Consider the following 14,936-nt stretch of genomic DNA (forward strand, 5'->3'; position numbering starts at 1 on the left):
CAGTAATGAATTTATTTCAATTGATCGATTTCCTTATATGAACTGTACCTCACTAAATCTTTGATATTGTTGCATGTTGCGTTTACATTTTTGTTCAGTATATTTGGTATGTGTGCTTGCTTTCGTACATGCTCCTATTCAGTGGTAGTACACGTGAGATACTTGGGATGTGAGCATGCATCAGTGTGGGCTCTATGCACATGTGGTTGTGGAGAGCATTTGTGAACGACCCTTAGCTCAATGTCAGGAAGTTTGGGGATTAAAAAGAGGCAGAGTGTGTTTGTTGTGTGAGCATGTGTGTTTTTATATAAACAGTGGAGCGGTTAACCTTGATGTCGCTCATTTCCCTGCTCCAGGGGACTGGTTGGGACATGCAGGACAAAAAGGAGCTGTAGATTTAAAGACCCAGATGCAATTAGCCTGTTTCCCCCTCTCCTTTCTACATGAGCAGACAGATGGCTGGGGCCCACTCAGCAGAGATGCAGCCCACTGCGGTGTCCCCCCAGGCAGGGCACCTGCAGAGAGACAGAGTGCAGGAGAGACCCTTTGGCTGAGATAGGCATTCAGTGTGCTATTCTTCTCTACTGAAATATGGTTATGGGAACATAAATGGTTCTGAACTGAATGCTGTGCTCGTTACAAAATAACCACTGCACTACGGTGAATTGAAGCTAGAATGTAGGCTGCTAGTGCGATTGTATCACTTAATGTAGGCCACACTGGATATCACAATCTGTATAGCAGATCTTTCTCCTTTCCCCATTGGTCGCAACCATCATTCTGAAGGTCTCCTAAGAGTCTCTTTGTTGGAGGTGTGTGTATATGTGTGTTGTGTGCCCCTCTGAGCACAAACTAGAATAAAGATAGGTATCCTTGGAACCAACCAACAACCATATTCACCACAGGATTTCGAAAACATTGCAAGCCTGCATTCCTTCCCCTTACTTCACCAGCATAGAATGAGGTTCTGGGGGTGGAATGGATGCTTGGCAACAATTACTGAGCAAAGTGTAGCTCTGAGCATGATGGTCAGCACTATGCCCGCAGGCAAAGACGGTACTTGTCGAGCCATGAAAACACGTAAAACCGATAAAACAACAACAATAACCATGGAGGAAAAATCACACGCAATTATCAAAAGCACAATTTGCTGTATGCCTGTTGCGAGAAAAAAAAATAGCTCACTGACATTTTAGTGGGGTGCGTCTCGAGCTATCTGCAGTATCCAGTCTTTATTCATCATATTTGGACAAGTTTAGGGCCAAAGGAAACAGCTTGGAATGAGAGCTATGAAATCTCTGGCAAGGTCAGTGGTATGAGAGGAGTCTGGGGTGGGAGCACGAGGCTGAGCTTCTGAGGTTCCTGGTAAGATGATCTGACTGGGAGATGGACACACACACACACACACACACACACACACACCTAATCCTGGATTGGCCGGCGTGCTGCTATCCCCCTGGTTATGCAGTAATGACATAGATACAGTCCTATATCTGACCCAGCAGTCGGGGGGGGCGTTATATAAATCAACATTGACACGACTTCAAATGAATGAGGCATCCAGGATGCTGGAAAGAGTAGAGCAACAAAGTAGCCCATAGTAGCCCACTCAGTATAATGCAGGCAAGGGTTCAAATTGGGGACGATGAGGCGGAGAGGTATGGACGTCAGGATGGATAGATGGGAGTTTAGATTTCAATTCGATTAGCAGTTCGTTCTTTACTTAAAATCAAGAAAATAGTCAATCACTGTGATAATAAGGGGTGGATGACTATCATATCACCAATGGGGCGAGTGGAGGACGAGTAGTTGATTTGGACTATGTACCAGATACTGTGCCTGTCTGAAAAGCCATACTTGCGTTCTAAATACACTGAACAAAATTATGAACGCAACATGTAGCGTTGGTCCAATGTTTCATGAGCTGAAATAAAACATCCTAGAAATGTTTCATATGCACAAAAGGCTTTTTTCCCCTCAAATTCTGTGCACAAATTTGTTTACATCCCTGTTTAGTGAGCATTTCTCCTTTGCCAAGAGAATCCATCCACCTGACAGATGTGGCATATCAAGAAGCTGATTAAAACAGCATGATCATTACACAACTTGAGCTGGGGACAATAAAAGGCCACTCTAAAATATTCTGTTGTCACCAAACACAATTACCACAGATGTCTAAAGTTGGCATGCTGACTGCAAGAATGTCCACCAGAGCTGTTGGCAGAGATTTGAATGTTAATTTCTCTACCATAAGCCGTCTCCAACTTGGTTTTAGAGAATTTAGCACTACGTCCAACCGGCCTCATAACCGCAGACCATGAGTAACCAAGTCAGCCCAGGACATCCACATCCGGACAGCTAATGAAACTGTGGGTTTGCGAAACAACATTTCTGCACAAACTGTCAGAAACGGTCTCAGGGAAGCACATCGGAGTGCTTATTGTCTTCACCAGGGTCTTGACCTGACTGCAGTTCGGAGTCACAACCGATGTCAGTGGACAAATGCTCACCTTAGATTCCTATTGGCACGCTGGAGAAGTGTGCTCTTCATGGATGAATCCCAGTTTCAACTGTACCGGGCAGATGGCAGACTGTCTGGCGTTGTACGGGCATCAATGTGTGAACAGAGTGCCCCCACGGTGGCGATGGGTTATGGTATGGGCAGGCATAAGCTACGGACAACGACCACAATTGCATTTTATCAATGGCAATTTGAATGCAGAGATTCCGTGACGAAATCCTGGAGGCCCATTGTGGTGCCATTCATCCACCGCCATCACCGCACGTTTCAGCATATTGCACAGCCCTATGTCGTAAGGATCTGTACACAATTCCTGGAAGCTGAAAATGTCCCAGTTCTTCCATGGCCTGCATACTCACCTGACACATCACCTACTGACTCCCCTACCTTTTTTTATCAGGTATCAGTGACCAACAGATGCATATCTGTATTCCCAGTCATGTGAAATCCATAGATTATGGTCCAACTAATTAACTTCTATTGAATGATTTCCTTACATAAACTGTAACTCAGGAAAATCTTACAAATTGTAGCATGTTGCGTTTATATTTTTGTTCAGTGAAGTAGCCATTTTAGGTATGCGAAAAAAAGTCTTATAGTATGTGACATACAAATAAATTTAAAAAATGAGTATGCTTTAAATGCCAGGATGTTAGTGTCATTTCATCTAGTAGAATTCGCTGCACACTTTTGAGGAAGAGAATTGTCTTTCTAGACTGACTTGTGTTTGACACTGACAATGAGATGAGGACACGCTGTACCCAAATGAACGAATGGCATTAGATGACACATTCTCAGGATGGGTGTGCCTAGTTTGCCGATACTTGTTGCTTATCGCATTAGTTTGACTAAATAGTACATTCTAAATAGTATGTAGTATAATTTGTACACAGTATGTAGTTTAGTAAGTAATAGGCAAGAGATTTCAGACATGGCTACTGCCTCGAGTAAAGAGGTGGAGAATGGTTGCATAAAGTTAAGGCTGGCTAAACTGGACTTAGAGCACATGAGTGCTGCTGACACATGAGAATTAAACTACATAAAAAAGGTAGTCATGACTGATAGTACATTGAAATACACAAACCAGCAGATGCCAAGTATTGCCTGTATATTTTATTTTACGTACAGTACATATACAAAAAAAACTGAAAATGGCCAATAACATTGACCAACGAGGGCAACAGCAGACAGCCATGTTGCTCATCAAAACACAAAATTTCCTGACATCCGCTTCCATCTTAATCATAAAACAGGTGAAAGGAGCTAGGCACTCTCTCCTTCCACACTCCTAGAGTCAACAAAAACCAAAGGGATTCAAAATGGGAAAAAAACGCATCAGGAGCTCTTGGTCGTGTTCATTGGGGCTTGCAACGGAAAACATTTTGCAACAGAAAACTAAAATGAGCAATTTCTTATTGGACAAGTACAGGTAGTCCTTGCTTTTTTATTCCGTTTGGGGCCTACTGAACTACCGACACTGGCCAGAAGTATGTGGACACCTGCTTGTCGAACATCTAATTCCAAAAACCATGGGCATTAATATGGAGTTGGTCCCCCCTTTGCTGCTATAACAGCCTCCGCTCTTCTGGGAAGGCTTTCCAATAGATGTTGGAACATGCTTCCAATCAGCCATAAGAGCTTTAGTGAGGTTGGGCACTGATGTTGTGCGATTAGGCCTGACTCGCAGTTGGCATTCCAATTCATCCCAAAGGTGTTCGAAGGGGTTGAGGTCTGGGCTCCGTGTAGACCAGGCAAGTTCTTCCACACCGATCTTGACAAACCATTTCTGTATTTACCTCGCTTCGTGCACAGGGGCATTGTCCTGCTGAAACAGGAAAGGGCCTTCCCCAAACTGTTGCCACAAAGTTGGAAGCACAGATAAGATTTCCCTTCAATGGAACTAAGGGGGCTAACCATGAAAAACAGCCCCAGACCTTCATTCCTCCTCTACCAAACTTGTTGGCACTATGCACTGGGGCAGGTAGCGTTCTGCTGGCATCCGCCAAACCCAGATTCGTCCACCGGACTGTCAGATGGTGAGGCCTGACTCGTCCCTTCAGAGAAAGCATTTCCACTGCTCCAGAGTCCAATGTCATCAAGCTTTACATCACTCCAGCAGACTCTTGCGATTGCGCATTATGATCTTAGGCTGGTGCGTGGCTCTTAGGCCATGGAAACCCATTGTTGTGTCTAGATGTTTCCACTTCACAATAATGCAGCTTGCAGTTGACCGGGGCAGCTAAAGCAAGGCAGAAATTTGACAAACCGACTTGTTGTAACGGTATCATCCTTTGTCAGTGCCACGTTGAAAGTCACTGAGCTCTTCAGTAAGGCCATTCAACTGGCAATGTCAGTCTATGGAGATTGCATGGCGGTGTGCTCAATTGTATACACCTGTCAGCGACGGCTGTGGCTGAAATAGCCTGAATACACCAATTCCAAGACTGTCCCTATACTTTTGGCCATGTAGTATATGTCCCGACTCCCCTTCCTTCCCCCCTACATTCCAAAAGTGCTGCGTTCAACTAAGATCAATAAAGGTCGATCCTGCAGTCTTCTCCATCTCCAGACATGCAGCCAGTAGTGAGCAGCCACCCATCTCCCCACACCTTCACACGCACACTCAAAAGAGTTGAATTCACAGTATTCTTACAGCATTTCTGAGTGACCATAAAGCTTTAATTGATGCATAGTGTTTGACACTTTTGTCCACTCTCTCCAGTGGAAACATTTGACGGGGATAGAACTGGGGTGGGTTGAGAGAATGTACAAAGACACACCGGAGACAAAAATGCAAGAATACAGTGTACACAACCACCCCTGAAAGGATCAATCTCTGGCATCCCAAAACTTTAAAAAAAAAGTACATCTCCAAGGCCATGGATAGTCAACGTGGGACATTTGAACTCCCGCTGCCTGTCAGTGCTGTAACTCCAGTTAGTGTTCGGACAATGAGCTTACAGCAGGCCACAAAAGGTACAGATAAAGTGCTTTTCTTTACATGACACAAATAATTAAAAGTGAGTCAAAATTAACTCTGGGATCGCTCACAAATAACCCATAGATACCACACTTCTGAAGTATTCAAACCAAACTGAAATGGAAGAGAGAAACGTTTGGAAAAAAAAAAAAACGTATAAATAACGTTACATCGACGTATCCAACTAGCAACGCTGAAGAAGGCTACAAAGATGAAACACTGTATGATAGAATAAACTACAGTACTATCTCTGGATGGAACAGTTTCACAGTTTCATATTTGGAAAGTAATGAACTTAAGAGTAAGACTTTTCACCAGAAATGTTGTGGATATGCTTCCTGGTCTATTCGAAAAGAGTTGCTGGGCTTCCGATGAGGATGGCACTGGGACTGAACGGACCTGACAAGGTCCTCTGACTGGTTGTCGTTGAACCGCTTCGCGACCAATCGGTCGAGAGGACCGTTCACAAAAGCAGCAGTATGGAGATCTCATGGGGATTGTAGAACGGTCAACTTAAATCGTTATGGATAATAAATGGTTACAGATAATAAATACATTCTGATTTGTAGTATGTTGCTATTCAGTTGTATTGAAATGTGGTTACATCTAAAAAATAAAATAAAAAATACAAAATTGAGGAATTGTTCCGTGTAGTCCATGAGATGCCTCAAAATTGCCCTTTCTTGCTCCCTTATCCAGTCAACAATATTCCACCTGAGCAGCCATTTTCCTCCAGCCATGTGGGGTTGGGAAAATGCTGTATAAATAGTGACCGTGGAAACTGCACACGCTCCCTCTCTCTCCTGGGGATAGATGACTCAAGAGTCAGAGATCCGCAACCTCTGACAGAAGACCATTCTTCCGCCTTCAGCCTCTACACAGAGTGAGAGAGAGAGTGAGAGAGAGTGAGAGTGAGAGAGACGAGAGAAGGAGAAAGAAAGAACAAACAGAGTAATGAGTTTGAGCAAATAATGGCAGTTTCCCATGGAGGGACATTCTAACTGCAGGCCTAGACTTTGCACTGGGAGAGATGTGCATGTAGAATAGATGGATTCTTACTTTATCATTCAAGACAGAACATTTCTACGTGAGTCCAAGACACTATCTTAACTTTCAGAAGTCACGCTTGGACAATCTCTGGACAGCTGACATGACAAAAACTATTTCCATCATGAGTGATTCGAAAGAGTGGCATTCTCAACAGCTTCTGGTGAGCATTATGAACAGAGCTCAGTACAGGTACCGTCACCGAGCTACTGAGGCGTCGCCAGAGCAAACAGTGGTCCTGGGAGCTGTCTGGCTGGATCATATCACCCTGAGACAATATTTAAACTAGGTGTGTGTGTGTGTGAAGGGCCTGGTGCTTGGCTACATAGGGTCTGATTCCACACAATCAACAAACAGATACCAGGGGAACATGGGCCTGTGCTTTTGATTGATCAGGCCTAACAATGTTCTATGACAACTAGGGGGATAGGCAGGCTGAGACCAAATCAAGTCCCTGAGTTCAGTCAACCAAAATCCTGAAACTAGCTAAAAATCTACCGGAATGATGGGTGCAAACGTGCACTTTTCTAAAATTTCATGACCAAATCAACTCAATGACTTGGTGTGACGTTACTGAAAAGGTGATTTGGTTTAACTCACATTGATTTATTAGCTAGCCATGGCTAAAATACGCTTCAGTTCTTAGTGGCTGTTTAAAGTAATATAATATATGCCATTTAGCAGAAGCTTTTCCCAAAAAGACTTACAATCCGGCGTGCATACATTTTTTTACAGGCTTAGTTAGTCGTTAGAACCTTCTTAGGCGCCTCGTTAAATCTGAGCAGTTTCCCAAAAACCATTGTAACTCAAGTTCCACTTGAAAAAACGCTCATTATTTATAGGGCTGGGAATTGCCACCTCACGATGCTATCACAATACTTAAGTGTTGATACGATACGTATTGCAATTCTCATGATTCTACAGTGCACAAAGACAGTATTCATAACCCTCGACTTATCACACATTCTGTTGTGTTAAGCCTGAATTAAAAATTGATTAAATATTTCCCCCCCCCCACCCATCTACACACAATAACTCATAAATGACAAAGTGAAAACAAGTTTAGATATTTTCGGCAAATGTATAACAAAAAAACAAAACAGAAAGATGTTTCACTGTCTCTGTGACCACAGATAACATCAGAACAAAGTTGACTACCACTACAAAGTTGCCAATGTCTTCGAAATTGTTACAAACAAGGTAAGGACAAAAATATGCCTCAAATGAAAACAGATGACTCCATTAAAAGATAAATACACTACATAGGGTTGTATATTTAAATCATATTGAAACCAATTCCATGTTCAATAAATTAGTTTTTTTGTGTGCTAATTGTAAGGCTAAGCTACTGTCTGTAACTGTTGCCTCAATATACTATTTAATGATGTGTAACAGCGTGTGCGCAATGATGTGCCAGATCTGTGAATTACTGCATTATTATAGGGTAGTCTAAACATAAGAATAAGCCGACTCAATATTAGCAGCCATATCGGTCAAGTGATAATATCTCTACTAGGAGTTGATCCGTTGTCAGTATTGTGGAAGAATTCTAATGTTTATGATCGGAGAGCAGCGCTGCCTTCCTTTTGATCCTATCAGTATTGACAGATGCTCCGATGACGACAGACGCACTTGGTGAGCGTTCTCTCTACGAGGCGTTCCCGGGATATGCATGGGACATCGTCGGCCGGTTTAAGAACGATGTGTCGTTAAAAAAACAACACTTGTAAGCTTCAGTTCCATCCCTATTGGGAAACCGGGCCCTGCTTAGTTAGTTGTAAAAATGCCAAACATTCTTTAAGCAAATTACAACCCCAAAAAATGTAATTAAGAATATTTTACTATACAACATTTCCATGCCTGTATGTATGAGATAAGCAAAAATGTAGTTTAGACATTCAAAGAGAGGGTGGGTATTTCGCCTGAACATTGCCCAACGTGTATCCTTAATCAAAGGTACCGGAATAGTGTATTTAGTGAACAAACTCACAAATGGTCTGAGTGTTGTGGACTCACCTACGTTTCGCAGTGAGAGGTGAGTAGAGAGGTGATCTCGGGGCTCATGTGGCCCACGGCCTTGGCAGCTTCCACGATGGCTCGCCGGTACATCCCTTTCTTCTTGCGGTTGAATCGCGACCTGAAAAACTCCCGGAAGGGGGAGAGTTTGGCAACGGACAGCTGGGAGGTAGTGGGCGAGCCGAACCAGGCCACCTTGGCCTCTGGCCACTGGACCTCGCAGTTAGACTCCTCTTTGCGGCTGCCGCTGATGCTGAGCACTCTCGCCGGCCACCAGGGGAACCCATGGATCTTCCCCCACACAACGTCTCCCACGGCCACCGCGTGGCCCTCCTCCGTCACGCACTTGGTCATGCTACGTGTGTGCAGGCGCACGGTGAGTGGCGGCACAGTCTTGCTATCGTCTTGTGAGATCGAGGAGGACATGGAGGAGATGTGCTCGCCGGGCGCTAGGTCGCACAGCTCTGGGGACGTGCCATCTGAGCTGAAGGATTTGGATTCGTCTAGACTGTCTGTGCTGCACACGGACAGGCTGGAGGAGTCCGCTTTCCTCTTGCGAAGGTTGATGAGCAGCGCAAGGTCACTTTGGCCTCGGTCTGCCTCCTCTCCAGAGCTCCCTGACCACAGCTCCATTGGGGTTTTCTCCCCAGAGTCCTCCGAGTGGGGCAGGGGACGAGGGACCGGGACCCCGAGGCTCTTTCTGCTCTGCCTCTCTACCAGCTCTGAATCGTAGACTGTCAGGCTGTCCTCTCCGTCCCCCAGGGTCCTCACTCGAATCTTGGGGGAGGGGAAGTCCAGGCCAGCCGTTGGCGGTCTGGGGAGCTTGAGTTTGGGAATGGACACGGTCAGGCCCGTCCTGGTGGCGTCCAGGATGTGGCGCTGCTCCTGGGTCTGGGTTAGGGTGGTGGGCTCGGGCACCTTGCCCAGCTGGCCTTTTAGGCCGTTTTGCATCAGCTGCTTAGGGCAGAAGGGCTTGACAGAGCCGTGGACCCGAGCTGGGATCTTCATCACCTCGCCCTTGCCTTGCGGAGTGCTGTAGGAGATCTTGATGACCGGGCTGTGGGGAATGATGTCCACTGCAGGGAACTTTGGTTCCTCATCCCTCTTGTCCTTCCGGAGCCGCTTGCTGTCATAGCCGGTGGGGCCATTCTCCCGCCTCTTGCTGTTATCCTTGGTGGCATCTGCATCCTCTTTCCTGGTCAACTTCACAGACCCGTCTTTGGAGTCTTCATCGCTCTGTGGAGCGTTCTCTTTCCTGGAAGCCTTGGTTGTGGGCATCCCGTCCTTACTGTCCTCATCACTGTTCAGTGTGTTCTTACACTTCTCGCACAACACCTGCCGGGGGCGGAGTCTAATGGTGCTCATGGTCATCTGCCCGGGCTCTCGGGTCCGCCTCTTCTTCCTTTTAATGGTCCGCGGAGGTGGCTGAGGTACCCATTGACCATAGCTGTGGCGCACCCAAATGGGCTGAGGGAAGGGAGCTCCTTCAAAATATGGAGGGTATGGACCGTGCCCGGCAGGCACTGTTGTGGGCAGAGGGGCTGGGAGACTGGCACCTAGTGGGTCATTTTCAGGGAGCGTGTTTTCATCCTTTGGTCTATGATGTGAAGCCTGGCTGGGAGGTTTAGTAACAGGTTCCTCTCTCAGGACTTCAGGGATTTCACAACCAGGTTTCAATGCAGGGCATTCCACTGGCTTTGTTGTGATATCCGGTAGGCAGAAAAGCCCAGTCCTAAGTGAAAAAGTGAGAGAAAAAAATGACTTTAGTATGCTTTGTAGCTTCTGGGTTATTAGATCCAATCATGATGAAGTCAAATTGTTTGCACTCAACTTTATCATTGTGGATAAAGCAAGAATTTAAACTCTTTAGTTTAAGTTCCTGTTCGGGTCAAGAACATTAGCTCGACTAAATCTAAGCACAACAAATGCACTCCTCTGACCTTGTTGCAACCAAACCTCTTATGGTTGCAACACTTTAGTTTGTGTAAAAGACAGCACATTTATCACCTGTGTTGGGTTTTCTACTGGAGTGGGGGTTGGGAGACAGCAAGCAAGCAGGTCGTTGTCTAGTTCGCCTATAGCCCACCCCTACAGCCTTGCGCTTCAAACTGAAAAAGCTGAAGTGCGTGTTTTCTCTGTAAATTCACATGTTCCTTTTCATGCCAGTGGCCTACAGGCGTGACGTGTCCAAGCCGGGCTTCTCTAAGGAGCCATTTGAAAAGGGAGTTGAGAGCAGCCAAGGCAGCAGCAGCAACATGGCTGTGCTCCACTCTGCTGTCAGAGACAGCAGACAAAGAGACTACAGGATACCCAGGAGCCCCCTCCACTCCATCTGACTGAAAAAAACAACAACCCCGTGAATCACTCGGGACCCAGAGAGAGCCAGGAGATTCACTTGTTTTCGCATCAGTGTCTGCTGGGTGCTTGTGTGTAATGAGATGATTAATTAAAGCACATTTAGGCAGCCCGAAAGGCGTTTCCCCATGAGCGGCTATTGTCACATTTAAATAAAGAGGCCCGGCGAGGCCTGTTTCCTGTGCTTTAGAGGAGACCTTTAAAGGCCCTTCTTGAGCAACACAATCTCAGCCATCACAATGATTGACACAGGCTGGACATAGTGGTTAACAGGCCATGACAAATCTTGTTTCCATTTAACATAGAATGCTGTACATACTCTACAACCAAATAAAGAGATCCTGCACAAAGGATACATGACATGGAAACTGGAGACGCACAATTAAGGGAAATGCATTCCTATAAACCTAAAAGAAGAACTCACATTTTGACATTCCCAAAGCAAAATATGCCTGTATGCCAAACCACTGTTCTTTGTTTAAGCTTAGATCTTTTCCACTGGGGAAGGTCAATCTCAAGGCATTTGGAGTGATCCATCACGTGAATATCCATCACGTGAATGTGTAGGCCTACATGTCTCAGTGAAGGCCTACCGATATGAAAAGCTGGTAAGATTCTGATGCTGAGTCTATAAATAAATAAACCCTGTGGCATTTAAAAAAGGTGCACCCACTGCACTGTACTAGCATGTACTAGTGCAACACAAGGCCAGTACATGTGACACACACTGCAAGCCAGATAACATGCCCCATATGAATACCAATCATTCAAATAACATTTTATACCTTACCTCTATTGTTAACACCCTATACATAGGCATAAATGGGATTTCTTGCCAACATTGTGTAGTTCACCCTTTGTCAAGTACAAAGTGGGCCTATAGCCTAGTTTTTCTGGTGTCTAATTTCCTTGGAAACGCGACAATTAGTGCCATCTTTAACAGCAAAACACAGCTGTATAATCTCTTATTTAGAGGTTCAAGTCAATCATTTATAAATAGGCCTACACTGATTGTATCATTAGCTACGGGTAACATTGGATGACTGAGTTTAACATAGGCCTACATTACTGAAAGCACAAGAACAGGAGTAGGCAAAATTATATTGATGTGATGCCCATCACTTTGCATATCTAGTATTAAAACATGTAACCTTGATGTAATAATTACTAGATAGGTAGCTATAAGAATGTATGTACAAAAGTCTAATATGAGAAAGGGTGTTTCAGTAAGGCCAGCCATAGCTGGGTTACATTGTTGGCAGTTTAAATCTAGCCAACATTGAACTAGCTTGATAGTTAAGCTAACAATGAGGTAACGTTACCCACGTAAGCATAACTTTTGTTGAAATGCCCATCACGTTACTTTCACGGGGTGGTTGGCTTTATCCAAACGTCCTAGTAATGATACACGTGTTTATATGTTATTAATATGTTCGCTGTAAAAGTGAGCAAATCAGAGTTAGCTGGCTAACGTTAACTAGCAAGCTAGCTACAACCCCTTGGAGTCTATTGTATGATGGCCCATGTAGCTAGCTAGTTAGCATGCTAAATTAGCCAGCATACATTAGCAGGCTAACTAGCTAATTATTTTGTGATACAAGTATACAATTATTCGAATAAATAAGACTCACTTTTTGTTGCAATCGAGTAATATCCCCATGTAGCACCTTTCTTGATAGGTAAGCGTCACTACTAGTGTATCGTTAACTATTTGATCAACAGTGACAGGAATCCGAGAGCCGGCCCGCAGCTCCTCGGCCACAGCCTCCATATTTTCCGGCGTGAGGTGTCCGGCTTGGCGGTACTCGAGCCCGGCCCTGGGAGCCACGATCGCCTCTGCTAAAGATGCTTCTCCCTTCTACTTTCGAGCACGGGAGGGTACACCAGGGCACGAAATGACGCCATCACCCCCCACCAAGTCAATTACAACAGTTCTACCACTGGTGACATCACACAAAGACAGAGGATAAAAATATTTTGAGGTTGCCCCTCTGTCTTGCTTAAAATTATACCGTTTGGCTTTCCGTTTATTGTTGGCTCATGTAGCCACCATTTCAGAACAATAGCTATTTCATCACTATTAGTTATTATCTAGTTAATACATTTTTTAAAATGTAATTTAACTAGGCAAGTCAACATTTTTATTTTATTTACACTGACACCCTAGGAACAGTGGGTTACCTGCCTTGTTCAGGCTCAGACCGAAAGATGTTTACCTTCTCAGCTCAGGGATTCGATCTAGCAAACACCGGCAAATGGCCCAGCGCTCTAACCACTAGGCTACCAGCCGCCCCCAGATACATTGCCCCCTTCCATTTTAATGTTAGCGTCAGGCCATTTTTTTTTATCGTGCCATTCCAAATTACATATATTCCTACCTTCAAACTGCCCTGGTTCACATGAATCACCCCCATATTTACTGTCTGTATCCAAGCCAACTGTATCAATAAGTAATTTAGGCAGTGCTTGACTTGGGCAGGAGCTCTACTGCTTGAGCTCCTGTTCCTCTTATAGAATACTCTTATAGAGCTTCTGCACCTTAATATAAACAGTTCCAGCACCCAAAAGGAGTACCGGAACCTATTGAAGTCAAAGTCAAGCACTGAATTTAGGCTATAGGCACACATACAGTCAAATAAGTATACATGATCAACCCCTGTATAGCTGCTGTACAGTTGCAAGGACCTGGAATACAGTGACCTATTAGGCTGCTATTTAGCACTGATTGACTTGATGAATGAGGGTGTGTTTATCTTGGAACACAAGCACTTTACACTTAACTAATGATGTGCGTGTAACAGGCTGAAATGTTTATTGATGAATGGGTATCGGATGCCATTGTAAACTGTTTGTAGAGTGCTGTAATTCCCTGTCCTGTATGACTTCTTAGCATACAATGTCAATTCATTTAATACGGCAACAATTCTAAATGGCAGTAGGTCTACACACACAAATACTTTCACTTGTCATAGCATCTTGGTGAGTTCTCCCCAGTAAATGCGATGAATCGATACTCGATGTCGCTCTCCTGTTTCCTCTCAGCAAGTTCTGACTGCAATCTCTTGGCCTGAAACAGAAGCAATGGAAGAAAACCACAAAGAAAGAAACACCTAGACATTCATTTAATTCCTGGGTCTGCTGTCATTAAGCACTGAAAATGACTTGACTGGTTACTTGATATACAGTAGAATAGTAACATACTTCCTCCATGTCCTGCCTTGCAGCTTCTGTCTCCTCTTGGGCAGTGCCACTGGGCCTCCTGCGCCTCTCCTGGATCATCTGAACATGGCTCCTGATCCGCTGCTCTAACTCCCGGTCGCGGGCTGCCCTGGGGTCACACAGGTCAAGGGTAAAATGAACCACCATTCCACAAACTAAAGATTCTCTTAGTTACATACCGCTGTGGGTGCTGCATGTTGTTGGTGGTGGAGGATTAGCTGGCTAGCTACAGACTACAGAGACCAGATGCTCGGAGTCCGGACCTGTCTGACCCTGTCCCTAATCAAGACTCCTGATACTTTAACCTGGCTGTGACTGACCAATGCTCCCTCCCTCCACATATACATTTATCACACGATTGATTGATTTAATTATTTGTTTATTTATTCCGATGGACTGTACGCTGCAATTCAGCTCTTGTACACCTTGACAATAAACTAAACCTTATACTGAGGTGTACTCTTTTGAATCAATAGTTTACATGAACAGTATGTATTCAAAAGACAGGTACTGGTCTATCGTTGTCAAAATCAAATCAAATTGTATTTGTCATATTCAATACAATAGGTATAGAACTTGCAGTGAAATGCTTACTTACAAGCCCTTAACCAAAAATGCAGTTAAGAATTTTTTTTGTTAAGTTAAAAAATAGATTAGTAAAAAATCAAAAATCAAACTAACAAATAAAATAAAGTAAAATAACAAGTGAGGCTATATACAGGGGGTACCGATAGAGTCAATGTGCAGGGGCGCCGGTTGGACTAGGTATAGTACTGGACAACAGAAAAAAAGTCATAA

The 14,936-nt window shown here is 44.4% G+C and overlaps 1 protein-coding gene across 2 annotated transcripts; it reads right to left on the reverse strand.

Moving 5' to 3' along the window:
* Positions 1 to 4,982: 4,982 nt before the first annotated feature.
* Positions 4,983 to 13,067, reverse strand: LOC112252850 (PWWP domain-containing protein 2B). Of its 2 annotated transcripts, none has more exons than XM_024424520.2 (3): positions 12,551 to 13,067; positions 8,569 to 10,296; positions 4,983 to 6,375 (listed from the first exon to the last, which is right to left on the reverse strand). In XM_024424520.2, exons 1-3 carry the CDS (start codon positions 12,688 to 12,690, stop codon positions 6,369 to 6,371), a joined length of 1,875 nt encoding a protein of 624 aa, XP_024280288.1. In that variant the 5' UTR covers positions 12,691 to 13,067; the 3' UTR covers positions 4,983 to 6,368. The 2 variants fall into 2 exon arrangements, with proteins under 2 accessions (XP_024280288.1, XP_024280289.1); XM_024424521.2 differs by having other exon boundaries at positions 8,565 to 10,296.
* Positions 13,068 to 14,936: the final 1,869 nt, after the last annotated feature.

The sequence above is a fragment of the Oncorhynchus tshawytscha genome, linkage group LG06, assembly GCF_018296145.1.
Source record: "Oncorhynchus tshawytscha isolate Ot180627B linkage group LG06, Otsh_v2.0, whole genome shotgun sequence".
NCBI classification, from domain to species: Eukaryota; Metazoa; Chordata; class Actinopteri; order Salmoniformes; family Salmonidae; genus Oncorhynchus; species Oncorhynchus tshawytscha.

Coding starts and splice junctions, on each gene's coding strand:
- LOC112252850 (XM_024424520.2), bottom strand. CDS start 12,690: ATGGAGGCTGTGGCCGAGGAGCTGCGGGCCGGCTCTCGGATTCCTGTC. Junction 10,297..12,550: donor TTACTCGATTGCAACAAAAA/GTGAGTCTTATT, acceptor TTTTTCACTTAG/GACTGGGCTTTTCTGCCTAC.